General features: G+C 35.6%; 1 protein-coding gene across 2 annotated transcripts in view; it reads left to right on the forward strand.

Moving 5' to 3' along the window:
• Positions 1-14,019, forward strand: part of CCDC146 (coiled-coil domain containing 146) — a 65,403-nt gene that overhangs the window by 37,348 nt on the left and 14,036 nt on the right. For both annotated transcript variants that reach the window (XM_077179126.1, XM_077179125.1), the window contains exons 5-13: positions 4,339-4,396; positions 4,930-5,103; positions 5,690-5,763; positions 6,828-7,055; positions 7,944-8,130; positions 11,474-11,569; positions 12,580-12,750; positions 13,417-13,505; positions 13,622-13,786. In XM_077179126.1, the coding sequence (XP_077035241.1) occupies positions 4,339-4,396; positions 4,930-5,103; positions 5,690-5,763; positions 6,828-7,055; positions 7,944-8,130; positions 11,474-11,569; positions 12,580-12,750; positions 13,417-13,505; positions 13,622-13,786 (1,242 nt within the window). The remainder of the gene's footprint in view (positions 1-4,338; positions 4,397-4,929; positions 5,104-5,689; positions 5,764-6,827; positions 7,056-7,943; positions 8,131-11,473; positions 11,570-12,579; positions 12,751-13,416; positions 13,506-13,621; positions 13,787-14,019) is intronic.

The following is a 14,019-nucleotide window of genomic DNA, read 5'->3' on the forward strand; positions in this document are numbered from 1 at the left end:
GGGGGAGAACAAGGGTTGGAAAGATTTTACTGAGCTTGTAAAGCTTGGGCCACCATCCCAAAGTCAGAGCTGACTCTGGGAGTATTCTTCCTCTTAAAAAGTGCTTGGCAAGGGTAATAAAGTAAAGGGAAAAAGAGTCATCTCCACTCAGTTCTGCTAAAATTGCATTCAGAGCCATGAAACTTCTTCATATAATTGATAAGAAGCCTCAGTAAGTAAGAATATAGATCAAAAAAATCAAATTAGTGGAACAAGAAGGAAAGAATCAGTGTGATCAGCAAGGATTTGTTCTGGCTTAAGGAGACATTTTACTTTAATGTTTGTGTGAGTCTTGGAGTTCTGATTTATGAGACAAAATAAAGAAGAGCTGGTTTTCTTTGTTACACAATGGTATCAACCGTTGTTTATTGTTGAGAAATAATAAATATTAAATCTAAATATATCATCTAAACAGTTAATTTAAAAGTAAGCAATTAATTTGTACTAAATTTATCTATAACAAGAGGTTTTAGATTAAAGGTGCCTGATGCTTGAAAACTTTTATTTGAAAGCCTAGGTCCAATCTCCAGCTCTTACAGTGATTTGTTCAGGTATCAAAACAGCTCCTCACTGAAGCACTCTGCAACTGCATGCAAGTCAGGATTGCAAAACTGATTTTGTCCTTGTAGAAGCATTGCAAATAAGGAAACCTATTTCAACACTTGTAATTATTTCTGCATTAGTCACTCAATAATTAGAAAGTGAAAAGTTAAGCTATTATCCATAGCTTCTCTAGTAAAGAATTACATGCCATAAGTAAAATAAATAACACCACAGCTGAAGCTATCAGCTGGTCTTGTGACTGCATTTTCTGGTACCTACAAATTAATTACAGCTCGTAGCCTTACAGGAAGCTCATGCTGGCAGCTTGTCAGCTGGGATAACTTCTACCTGTGGTCACTGGATTAGAGTTGTGAGGTGCCAGACTCCTTCTGGGGATTTCCAGGTAATCCCAGCTCTGAGAGACAGCAGCTGAAGGAGTTCGCTTTCTTCCATGATGGGACTTCTAATGCTAACAGTGATGTGGTTATTTTGTGAGCTGAGGAAGTGAAATGGACTTCTGTTGACAACTACCCCTACATTTCTTAATCTCTCCGTCTTCATTTTTTTATTTCTGTGTCAGCTTGCAGCTGTAAATGTCTCTCAGGGAAAAATCTGGAATGTATTTCTATTAATGACCCAGTTTTCCAACTGCCTTTTCTTAACTCATTACAACTGCACTTCTGACAGCTTTTCACGGACAGTACTGTTATCAGGCTTCATGAAAATAAAAAGAGCAATGTTAGAAACATTTGCACACATTAATGCCTAGACTTAAGTGTTTTATCTTCTTTCCATTGTGTGTATCGTTAGAGGTATAACAATGGTAATAATAAAATCCACATGATGTTGAAAAATACATCCACCAGGGAAGGGCTAGAAAATAATGGGAAATTTAAATGCCTAATGCCAATTGTAGCTGTTTTGTTTGTTGTAATTGCTGTCTAAGTAAAACAGTCATGAGGTTGATATCCATATAACAAAGATTAGAAGATTCAAATGCTAAATGGAAGAACCTGAGTTTCTATGCTTACATTGAGCTTCTATGTTCATCTGTTAAATCAGAGACTAAACTTCAATTATTTGAAGAATCTTATTTGATTTCTAAATGTGTGTTAATCACCCTGCCTCCCCTTTAGAGTCCACAGAGAGATATATATTATCTTCAACTGGTAATTTATGTCACCCTAAAACAGTCACCTGGAAACTGAGATGACCTGCCCTTTGGAGGTCCCAGTTTTTATCCCTGACAGTAAGGAAGCCCTGGAGTAAGGATGCTAGCATAGGGCTGCCTGGCTTCTGGCTTTGGGCAGCTGGATCAAACTCATTGCTCAAAAGGGAGAGATTTAACTTACTTCTTTTTACCCACTTTTTCTTTTCACACTTCCACTGTTTTTTGTGTGGAAGTACTTGGTCTGCCAGCTGTTTAGGTAACTTGGCCCTTGTCATTCACCGTTGCCTTTGTTTATGTCACAGAAAATCAAGTGTTCAAATCATTTTACTTTTGCTGGATGGAAAAGTCTTTGTTGTGAAACTGGAATGGTTCCACAGGAATCTGTCCTCATGAGTGAGGAATGTGACAAAAGAAAACAGTGTCAGCTTTGCTCTCCCTCCTGATCTTTGGTATTGCTCTTTTGATCGTCCAGTGTGAAGGAGGGCACAGCACAGACTAACCACAAGCCCTGCAGTACCTCTTTAATCATTTTGCACAGGACTTTTTTAATAATATTTTGTGGCAGTCAAAAGTTATGGATATTTGTGCAAAGTGGACATTATTATCCTTAGTGTGATTATGCCAGTCCCAAGGAGTTCAATTAGAAGTACTGCCAAAATGGGTTTGTAATATGATTTTGGAATTTTTGAATTTTTTAAATTAATTTTATCCGTTTTGGAGGAAGATTGACTTAAATTCAACCTTTTTCTTTAAAAGCTTTTGTTTTGCAAACTTGTTCACTCTGTGTGTTCAAATGCTGGCATTCAAATTAGTTTTTAGTCTTTACCAGTCCCTGTTGAGGCATACTTGTGGTCTGCCCATACAAATATCATACATGCTGTATAGCAACATCTACCCTCTGTCTATTTTCTCATTGCTCTTCATCTGAGCTGGAGCTTCTAATTCATGGGAAAGATGTTGTGTTGTTTTGTTCTGTTTATATTGCAACACCACCAACCCAGTTCTCTTTTTTTCACTATTTCCTTTCCTTAACTAGAATTATGTTTCCTGAGACTTCCAGGTATAAGCTTCACTCCTTTTGGTGGAAGACTCAAATTTAAGAAAGAGTTTATTGAGAGAGTGGGAGTGGTGGCATGGAGGAGGGAATCTTAAATCAGCCCTGCTGAAGGGTTGGGCATAAGGTCCTAGGGATGATGCTCCATGAGGTTGGCTGCTGGGAGACTGATCTCTGTTCTCATGCCCACACACTTTCTAAAACCTGAACCACTACCACCATGCAAAGTCTTGCACTGCTGCTGGAAGGTTTCAGAAGAAAAAAAAAAAGAAATAGCAATCAGCTGCCTCTTTTCTGTATCAGCCACATTATGAGGTAACTGTAACAGCTGCTTTGGGTGGGTGGGGATGCCCAGGAGTCCCTTGCCATTGTTATAGCTCCAAGTGACACAACTGTTTTATGTTGTGTCCTCTTAATTCTTCCCTAATTTAAAGAGTTATTTATTTTACCGGACTGCCATGAGTCTCAACAAACATTGACCAGCACGTGCTCCTACTGGAGTTATAAATTTAAGCACTGAAGTTGATCCTTTGCTATACCTGGGACAGAGGACTCAGGGAAGTTGTTTGGCTGTGATGGCATAGAGACTGCTGTAGCCCATTTACCTACACAGGAGCACAACTGTTCTGGGCATGCCCTGGGGATGCACCTTCAGAAGGAATCATTTTTTGTATTTGGCAGTATTTACCACCTGCTACCAAGAAGCTCCCTATTGTAAATCCAATAAGCTTGTTGGCTGAGCTCCATTTTTATAATCATTCCTTCACCTTTCTCAGGGCAGTGTTACTAAACACCCACAAGATCTAAGAGCTTTCCTGTTTTTTCCTTTCTTCCTTCTTCACTTAGCACCTGTCCCGATTGTTGCCTGAAATTAAATTGCAATTTTGGATATAGGTTAAGATCACTGTGACTATTCAATTTACTTTTCTACCATACTCCTTTGGCTTAGCCTATAACCCCTGCCACTTTTCAGGACTTTTTTTTCACAGGATCCAGTCCAGATTTGAGGAGCTTCAGTTACACTTGTCTCAAGAGTAAATGTGTATGTGAAAACATTCATAGGAAGAAGATTTCTCACTAGCAGCTGCACTTTCTTTGATACTTGATGTCTTTGTGGCTATTTATTACCCATCTCCTCTTTCCTTTTGCCACATTTCTGTGTTAACATTTTGTTTTCTGAGGTTGAGAGGAACTGTGGGTGTAGGGTGCCACTGGTAAAAGCCAAGGGTGAGTGAGGCATGAATGCACCCCTGCAGGAGGCAGTCAGTCTAAGAAAAATCAGGTTCAAATTTTTAGATGTGTGCACTGTAGAAAAAGATTTGTGCACCTCCATATAGATATACCCAGTCCTTCAGGAGCCCCAGTCACTAGTCAGCAAATTTGCTTTGAATCTGAGCACCTTTCATGCTAATTCACTGTGTGTTTTAGTCTAACACAGAATAGGCTTTCATACTTTTTTACCATTTACTGTATTACAGTAATGATTATTCTATTACTAATATATTTAGTTCTGCTTTGATTTTTACTGTAGTTTGAGAGAAGAAAAAAAGCTTCTGGAAGATGAATATGAAAGAATGTCAAAAGAAAAGGTAAGTATGAAACATGAGAAAAGCAGTGTTTTATGTTCTGACAACTAACATATAAAAAAATCACAGAAAATGTTTTCTCAGTGTGCATTTCTAGAGTTTATTTTACATAGAATATATAGAAAATATATTTTAAAAGAAATAGATTCTATAGGCTATATTAGATCATTCATTTTTGATAACTAGTAAATAACTGATTCAGAAAAGATCTGGAATTTTGTTTACCCAAGGAAATGTTTACTATATTCAGCAAATAGGTACTGCATGTAAAGGTAGCTGCAGGTTTTTGGTTCTAGGATGTGAACATGAAAAATGCATTTGTAGTCATAAGTCCTGGGGAATATATGTGGCTTTGTTGGAAATAAATTCTGTTAGTATTGAGAGAAGAAACACTCATCTGGTAAAAAAAATACATTTCATATCTTGTCAATAAAAATGTTATCATCATTCAATGTTAGTGAGTCTGTGTTATCAGAAACCTGCAAAATGTAAAAGGGAAAATACAATTAATCTGGTCTTTTACTTCATTTTTAAAGAGAAATGATAAAGTTCAACAGTTGAAAGAAAGTTGTGATGAGCTCAGCAAAGAAGTAATCCAGAGGAAAGCAGAAATTGAGTCAATAAAAGAAGCTGTTTCATCCAAAGAAAAGATGATGTTAACAGATGAGGAAGAAATGAAAAAGCTTCAGGAGATGCATACTTATTTAAAAGTAACACAGAACTAATTGTGCCCATGTATCTGTGAGTGTGTGTGCATGTGTGTGTATGGGTCCATGCTTTGCCCAGAGGAGCACTGAATCTTCTGGGTGTTGTCATTCCAAATTCACTGTGCCATTATATTAAATATTAGACCATTTCCCAATAGGCATGAAACATGCTGCTGTGCCATATCCTTACTGCTCCTGTAGGAAATACTGAGTCATGATTTTGATTCAAAAGTGGTTTCTATAAAGACATCTTGGTTATGTTGTGTTGTTTTAGGTTGCTCAGATTACAGTTAATACAGATTTACACTGAGAGTTAAAAACATATCTGGGTCTACTTCCTTCCATGGTATAAATAGCATAATAAGATGTATTCATTATATTCAAGCATAATTTTTATCTTGAAGATACACTTAAATTGTAAACATCAATATTTAGTTTTAAAAGTAGGAGCTACAAATCTCTGGGAAAAACTCAAACAGTTAAAAAATGTTTCCTACTGATTTTCACAGCAGTTCTAAATTCATATTACTGCTATGAAAACTCATTAGCTTTTGAAGCTATTAATCAAACCTTTCTGTTTTGTTACTAGGCTGAGCTAGTTAGGATCCTTGGTGTTCCAAAGCAACTTGCAAAAGAAACTGAGAAGTTGAAACAGAAAAAAATGTATGTTTTTAATAAATAATTCTATATACATGAATATATATATATATGTATGACTTCTTCTCATCCCTTGGTTATAGAAATGATTGAGGATGGTTGTTGATTAAAATTAGGATCAGCATTTAAACTAACAATTCCCCAGCTGACAGTGTGGCCTGAGCTGCAAACCCATTCTCCCTCAGTCCTTCTGTGCCAGCTGTGGAGTCACAGCTGCTTTGCTGTAAGGTGCTGACATGAGCTGCAGTCTCTAATGCTTCATCAGGGGAAATGCAAGCCAGCAGCCAGCCTTTTCTTCCTCTCTCTCATGAAGTTGGGGTTCTTCTCCTCTGAAGCATGGCATGTGCTGTTTCTCTAAGTGTAAAATCAAATTAGCTCTGTGCAGTTTCAGCCAGGTCACCCACAGATCCCAGCAGTCCCATTGCCATCCAGATGAATGAGGGTTTTGTATCCTGTTTATGCACAGGGTTACACTGAAGTTTGTCTCCTGCTTCCAGTCCCTATCTGTAATAACACATCAACTGTTTGACTGGTAAATTTCTCAGGTTTAAAACTTGTATGATGGTTTTCTTCTACATTTTCCTCACTACTCTGCTTAATGCAACTCTGCCATCATAAATCTGAGAAGTTTGCCCTATAGTGTTAGAGCAATTCTAAAGCAATTTCTAAAACCTACATTGTGCAGATTGCTATTAATGAATTTTTTAAATGAGTCTTTATATTTGTGTCACATCAGAGAATAAACTAACCAGAGTTCCCAGTTCTTAGGAAGAATGTTTAGAAATGTCACACCCATGTATGTAGCAATGTTGGCAGAGATCAATTTCCTTGAACTCTTTTAATACTGTCATGGTGCTAAGCTGTCCCATAACCCCATGGGGTTATATCTGCATATTTATTGTTGGACTATATTGGAATTTGAAGGTTCTCACTGTCAGATTTAAAACATTTGACATATATTATTGTGAAACTATTTTGTATGTCCACAAAAACTGGCAACTTACATTTTGTCTTTTAAATATGCATGTGGAAAATTTAACCCTTACTGCTTTGTTAAAATATATCCACAGTGATGCAGAGAAGCAGAATGAAGCCCTTAATGACCAAATAGAAGAATTGAATAGCACCCTGAAAGCCACTGAAAAAAGGACTGAAGAGATTTTGCAAGAAAAAAAAGATGTAATGAAGGAAATGGATGAGAGACAATCTTTGATACAAAAGAATGAACGACAATGCAATAATTTGACAAAATTACTAGAAATTAACGCAGAGAAGGAATTTGCCATCCTGTCAGACAGGTTAGAGTTACAGGCATGAGCCATATGGAAAGACTGAATGATTCTCTATTCTCAAAAGTTTGTCTTTTTTCTGTTGTTGCTTCTATTTTCAAGTTTTATGCTACAATCTGTGCAAATTACAAATGTTCAGGCTTGGTTTTCACTTCCGAAATATTTATATAAAAATTTGGAATATGGAATTTAGGATCTGACTTGAAGAAGAACATCAAAAAGCATAAGCATTTGATAAAATCCTATGAGATTTTGTTCTTAAAAGTGAAATATTTTAGAGAGATTCTTTCTTTAGTGCACACATTTTCTTTCCTGTGTAACCCACTGAAAGTAATTTGAAGAAGAATGAAGTATTTCAGTATTTTCATTTTCAAATGAGGCTCATAGATGTCTTCTCTCATGTAGTCCTGAATTTCAAGGGGATTGGTCAATCGTCTTTCCTTCAATTACAATTTTATATTTACTTGGTAAAGTAAATAAACTGTTAGGTTGAAGGCAAGCTTCCAATGATTCCTCCTTTGCAGAGGGAGATGTATAGTTGTAATTCTGGCCATGTGCTCAGCAACAATGCTCTTGCTTTTCAAGCTTTGTATTGAAGGCCCATGGCATCTTATTTTGAAATGCTCACTTAAACTAAAAAATGTTTTCTTCTTCCTATATGTGTTAGATTCACTGATATTTTTAGCATATTTAGAACAGACTGTGGGACCTCACTGACATAATTGATTATAGTTATAAAAATGCTACTTTTTTAGGTAATTTTTGTATGTAGTTTACAAGTTTGTCTTGCTGAGCCATAGTAATGAGGTACTCAAAACCATTAAAATAGTTGTGCCTGTTTACACACATGTCTTGATTAAGTTACCTGTTTCTAAAATTCTGTGTCTATCTGTATAGACAAATTCTGGAAAATAATTTAGATAAATGTGTCTCAGAGAACAAAAATCAACAAGATATTCTCAGTCACCATCAAACAAAGAAAGATAAAGAACTGAAAAGTTTAAAAAAGCTAGAGTTACAACTGAAAAGCATTTGGGATTCCTTGGAAGCAGATAAGGCAACACATAAAAGACTCAAATCAGAGGTTTGTATGAATGTATTGATCATAATGATTGTAAATTTTCTTGTAAGAAATATTTCTATGAAATCTCTTGACAGTCCTACAAGAGAAAGGGGGGAAGACCATTATTTCATCTTCCTCATTTCCTCCTTGCTTTAGTATTTCACCCATTCCTCTTTCAATAATGCATTACTCTTTTCTGTTTAACTCAGTCTTTTGACAATGATAAAGGGAAGTGCTATTCTGCTTGTGTATTCAAAGCATTTTCTTTCTTTTCCGCTTCCAATTATTTCTTAAAAATTCACTTTTTTAATATTTTCTTTCTCTTATCACTGGTTCTTCCATTCTCTCTTTCCTAGATATATTTTCTCCTATACTTGCTCCTTGCTCAGTCTAAATTCTGAGTCATAAAAAATTAATCTTGTTTAGTCAGGTGAATGTTTTTTCACAGCATTGATGTTTCCTACCTTGACACTGTCCTTCAAATTTTTCTTGGTCCTTCTAAGCAATTCAGGGCAGAAAAGAGTCTTACACAACTGTAAAGTTTTAAAAAATAGCTATACATATCAAATCTCTTATATACTTAGCTTTGCTATTTAAACAACTCCAATTATTACTTGATAATATTTAATATTGTTGAACAATATTTTTTGTCTCCCTTGAAATTCCTCCTGAATTTACTTGTGTATTACCTTGTAATATAAGCTCACCTGGGAGAAGGGAGGAAAGCTCTGGAGCTACACAACAAAGTTTTGTATTGAATTTCCTTGAATAATGATTAAAGGACTGACTCATATTCCAGACTTTGATCTTAATGCTTAAAGAGTTTCTGTTCAGTATCAGCTAAGAGAATCTGGGAGTTGATATTTTTGCATGTGTTCCCATTGAGGAACTGTTCCTGGATGGAACATTTGTTTGAACAATTGTTTAAAAACATGTAATGCCAAAATCAAGTGCCATAACTCATCAGCAGCTGTGGTTAGAGTTCACAGTCTGGGGTGAGATCCAAACCCATCCTAGCCCAATTCCTTTAACCTGTGGAAGGGCAAGACCTTATATGTGTGTTACAAAAAGCATCATCATGAGGAGTAAAGGAAAAGGAATGCCATGAGAGACAGAAATGGAATTCTGATCAGTATTTTACACCAGCAGCTGCAGGACACTACTCTAATGCAAATAGCCACAGCAATAGAGTTGTTTTAGCCCATCCTCCCATGCTCCATATTTTCTTTGATTCCTTTTGATTGCTCTGTTAGAAGAGCAAATTTGAAATCACTGCTTCTCTGCATTGAAATACAGTACTGCAGGAAGGAAGAGTCAAGTGGCCAACTTGATTCTGCTTGCCTTTTGCTATATTGGGACAATTTTAATTTGTAAGACTTGGGAGCACACCAAGCAAAAATAAAAACCAGCATTTTAGGTAGATAAAATTTCTTTAACTGCTTAAACCCCCAGATTTACATTTATTCATTGTTATTCAAAATGAAAAAAAAATCACAAGAATGAATTGTTTGTATAAATATGTGATTGCAGAAGCAACAGTACATCAGTGTGGTTCCCCAAATTTCTTCTTTTGAATCATATGCTAAGTGCAGAATGACTGGTTTTGTAGAATAAGGAAATTACAGGAACACTTCCTTCAAATGTGTTTTTCTCGTTAGTACGTTGTGAAAGGTCAGCTATTGCTAAACACCAGAATTGTGTGTGAAAGAGAACTGCTGGTCCTGCTGCCTGCAGCCCGGGGCAGAGCTGCTGCTCCTCTCCATCTGGGCCTTCTCTTTGCTCAGGCCAGCACAGACACAGCCTAAAGTGCCTAAGTTTAGCCCTGTCCTATGTGAACCTTAACAGATTAAAGATGTTTATATGAGCTTTTTATTTTTACACAGCAGAAGTGGTAATTAATATATGCTTCACAGGAAAGTTATTTTTGATCCCTACACAAGACCAAAAGTCACTTTCTTAGGACAGGCTTTACTAACATTTTAGTAAATCTAAGTCAAATCAAATCTCAGAGCTGAAACTAAAGTAACTCCTCACTTTGACCTGTACTGTGTCTCTTGTTTCCCTTTGCCATAATGGAAATGAACAGAATTTAATTTTACAGTACTATCACAGAAGTGAAAATAACAAGTGCAAAACATCTACCTATCAGTATTGATTTATAGTGAACTCTAACATCTGCTTGAGATCTGAGCAAGATATCACAGGGTTGTGAGGATTATCTTTGAATATCTTCCAGGTGCGTTGTTCAATGTAATTTTTTCCCATCCATATGAATTACAGATTTGAAATTAAAATCATTTGGGTTGGAATGGATCTTTAAAGGTTATTTGGTCCAAACCCCTGCAGTAGGCAGGGACACCTTCATCTAGATCAGATTAGTCAGACCTCAGTCCAGCCTGGCGTTGAATGTTTCCAGAGATAGGGCATCAACCACCTCTCTGGGAAACCTGGGCCAGTGTTTCACCACCCTTGTTGAACAAAATTCATCCTTATATCTAATAATCTCTCTTTTATTTAAAAATTAATATCCCTTTTCCTATGTGAGCAGTTCCTGCTAAATTGTTTGTCCCCATCAATTAAACAGAGGCAATATATTCCATCATAGTTAGACTGATGCATTTTTTTCTTGCTTTCTTATAACCATAAAGAATTTTTAAGTGAAGTTAATTACAGTGAGGCTAGTACAGCTTTTTGTCTTACAAGTTATATCATGTAAGTAGTTATAGTGAGATTGATCAGATATATTTTAATCAGAGGTAGTGTTTTTAATGTATTCCTTCCCATACTTAGTGTTAAAATCTGATTGAATGGATTAGAATAGAATAGAATTGTGTTAGAATACTGTTAAAAACTGACTGAATAGATTAGAATAGAATTTTACCATAACATACATAAAAAAATAGTACATCAATGTTTGTGTTATTAGATTTGACTTTCTAGGGTCTAATGAAAATCCTAATGTAGTGATAAAAAGAAAAAATGTGATATCCATTTTATGTTGATGTGAACTCTTTATTCCCTTTAGTAAGCTCAGAATTTCACTCTGAAAATCCTCTGTTAATTTAGGTTATATTTTTATATATTGTCTCTGTGTTTATTTTTTTAATGACAATTTAGTTGCTGAAAAACATAAACCTTCTAAATTTACATGAACTTTAGTGTTCATAGTTCTTGAATGAAAAATTTGAGAAACTTCAGTAAGTTGCTGAGGAACTCTACTCAATTAAGTATTCTTGTACTAGCAATTATAAGAAGGGAGAAATTTAATTTCTTAATTTGTGTCGCTACTTCTAACACAGTATCAGCAGTTTAAATTTTCATCATTTTTTGTTTGCATCATAATGTGCTTGGTTTATTTTTGTAGGCAGAAATCAACTCAAAGAACAATGCAGCATTATTAGAAAGACGACAAGAACTGCAGGACGAGATTGAAACGATCAAGAGAGATTTAGCTGAACAGGTGCTGAATTCTGCTTTCTCATATTTTTTCATTTTGACAGTTGGTTTTCTATCATGAGAATAAAGGGACTGTTTGAAGAAAAAAAATAATGGAGTTTCTATCTGCAGCTTTCTGGTGAGAAAATGCAATGGTATTTCTTCAGTTTTAAAGACCACTTGTCTTTCATTTTTAAAAACATTTTTTATGTTACTGGCCATTTAATAGAAGGCAGAAAGCAAATCTTCTTTCTAAATGTTGTTGATGACACTGCAGTTAGAAATATATTGTTACACATTTCCTTTGGATATGAAACCGTGTCTTGTTGCAACAATAAAAATTCAGCATTTGTGCATTAAGATTTTTCATCTTCACAGTTCTGTCATTTGTAGATGTCTGTCTGTATGCAGCACAGCCATACAGAGTGTGGCAATGCAGATACCTGGGTTACAAGAGCATCAGTACTTGCCACTACATAAATGACCTTCTAAGAAGCCATCTATTTCAGACATACCTCCTTGGTACCTCCAAGGTCAAACCTCCTGTCTTCTTACCCTTACATCCATTTTCTTTATGTGTTTGGTTTGAATTATTAACATTATCGAGTGGGGATCTGCTTTTATTTGGATACATGTGCCTTCCAGTACTTACCTGGCATTCTCTGGGATATGCACCTTGTGTGCCACAGGCAGGCATGCAGTCAGGGGAGCCTGGGGAGCTTCCATCACCTCCTCCTGAGCCCATGGCACTGAACTTACTTACAGATTATACAGCTGTAAATATCCATTCTGTCCAATGGACAATAGCTGGGAGATGTCAGACTGAGGAACAGAAATGCTCCTAGGTGATAATATATTCTGAAATGTTATTACAGGGATTGTGGATGGTGTTTTAAAGCAATAATTATTATAGGTTTTAAATCTGTGTAGTCTGTATATTTGTTTACATTGCAGAGAAACCCAAAGTATTTCCAGCTTTGGGTTTGCCAACACTGATACATTGTTGCATTGGGATTTAAATTTAATCTTCTCTAGGAAACGATATCAGAAATAGATGCCCGCGTGTTAGAAGAATGCATTGCTGCAGAACACTTGCTTTTCAAAGAGCAGGAAAAATGCAGGAATGAGTTATCCACACTTACACATCTGACTTTGCTCAGAGCTGATGAGAAGCAACTGAAATGCAGGGATGTTCAGAAAGCCAAGGTAAAAAATTATATATTTGGAAGATTGTTCAAAATACCAGCTGGTATAGGGAGAAATTAAATTACTAGTGAGGGGAGTTCCACCAGAACACTGGAAACTCTCAATACTCTCAATAAAAAACTCTCAAAAAAACCCTCTCAATACCAGTGGGAGGGGAGAAAAGGCCTCTCAATTTAAGATTGATGGTCCAGGCTATTGAGGACTGAACACAGCTGGAATCAAAAGATCCAGAAACTTAACAGAATGCAATTCTGCTCAAACATCAGTGACTGCTTAAAAGTCAGAATTGAGTAAGAAAGAAATTTTATTTGTAAAGATACAATTTCAATGTTTCATATGCTATATAATTATATAATGATGGACTTGACAGGCTGATCAGTAGAAAGAGTGGAACTCCAGATAGAGTGAATCAAGCATTTAAGATGCAGCATCAAATTATGCAATAATAATTACAATTACTAATAGTAATTGTAAGCTTAATATAAATGGAAAAACTGTGCTTTTTTATGTTGTTGTAATAAAAATGTTCCATTATAATAAGAAAAAGTTCTTATAATAATGTCCTCTCACTGTCTTTTTCTCATCTAAGAGTTGTTCTGGGTAATTTCACTGAAGACATTTCTTTAGTATATCTAAAGTGCTTACTAAATTTTATTTGAATTTCAGATTCAACTCCAAAATCTTGTTAAAGAACTGAAAAGAATGGATAGTGAACTAATCATCTGCAAAAAGATGAAAAAAGAAAACGAAAAAGAGTAAGAAAATAATAACAATACATTATTTCAAAAAAATCTTCTAAAGCAAATTTTATCCAAGTAATGCAGGCATAAAATGCTAATAATTATTTCTTTCACATATCTCATTTCTTCAGACTCCAAGGATTTACTAAGATGTGTGATCTTATGCAAATTGAAAAGGACAAATCTATAGATTTGATGCGTATTGCTCAGTGGAAAGCAAAAGAAGGTGAACACCGGGTAAAATTGCTAGAAAATAATATAGAAAATTTAAGACATGCTGTTATGACCAGAGAAAGGTGAGTTTAAAATATGCTGTAGTTCACAATTACAGAAATTTAAGACTGGAAAAAATCTTAGGAGGGAATCTATTCCATCTTCAATTGTGCCTATATCATCCTTGATAGTTATTATCCTGACTTTTTAAATCTGATTAAAACAAAGGCATTTAGAAACACCCCTCTGTAATCTGTTCCAATTTCTTATTCCACTAACACTCTGCAACTAGCTTGGGCATCAGTACTTGTCAGAA

The sequence above is a fragment of the Agelaius phoeniceus genome, chromosome 5 (genome assembly GCF_051311805.1).
Source record: "Agelaius phoeniceus isolate bAgePho1 chromosome 5, bAgePho1.hap1, whole genome shotgun sequence".
NCBI lineage: Eukaryota > Metazoa > Chordata > Aves > Passeriformes > Icteridae > Agelaius > Agelaius phoeniceus.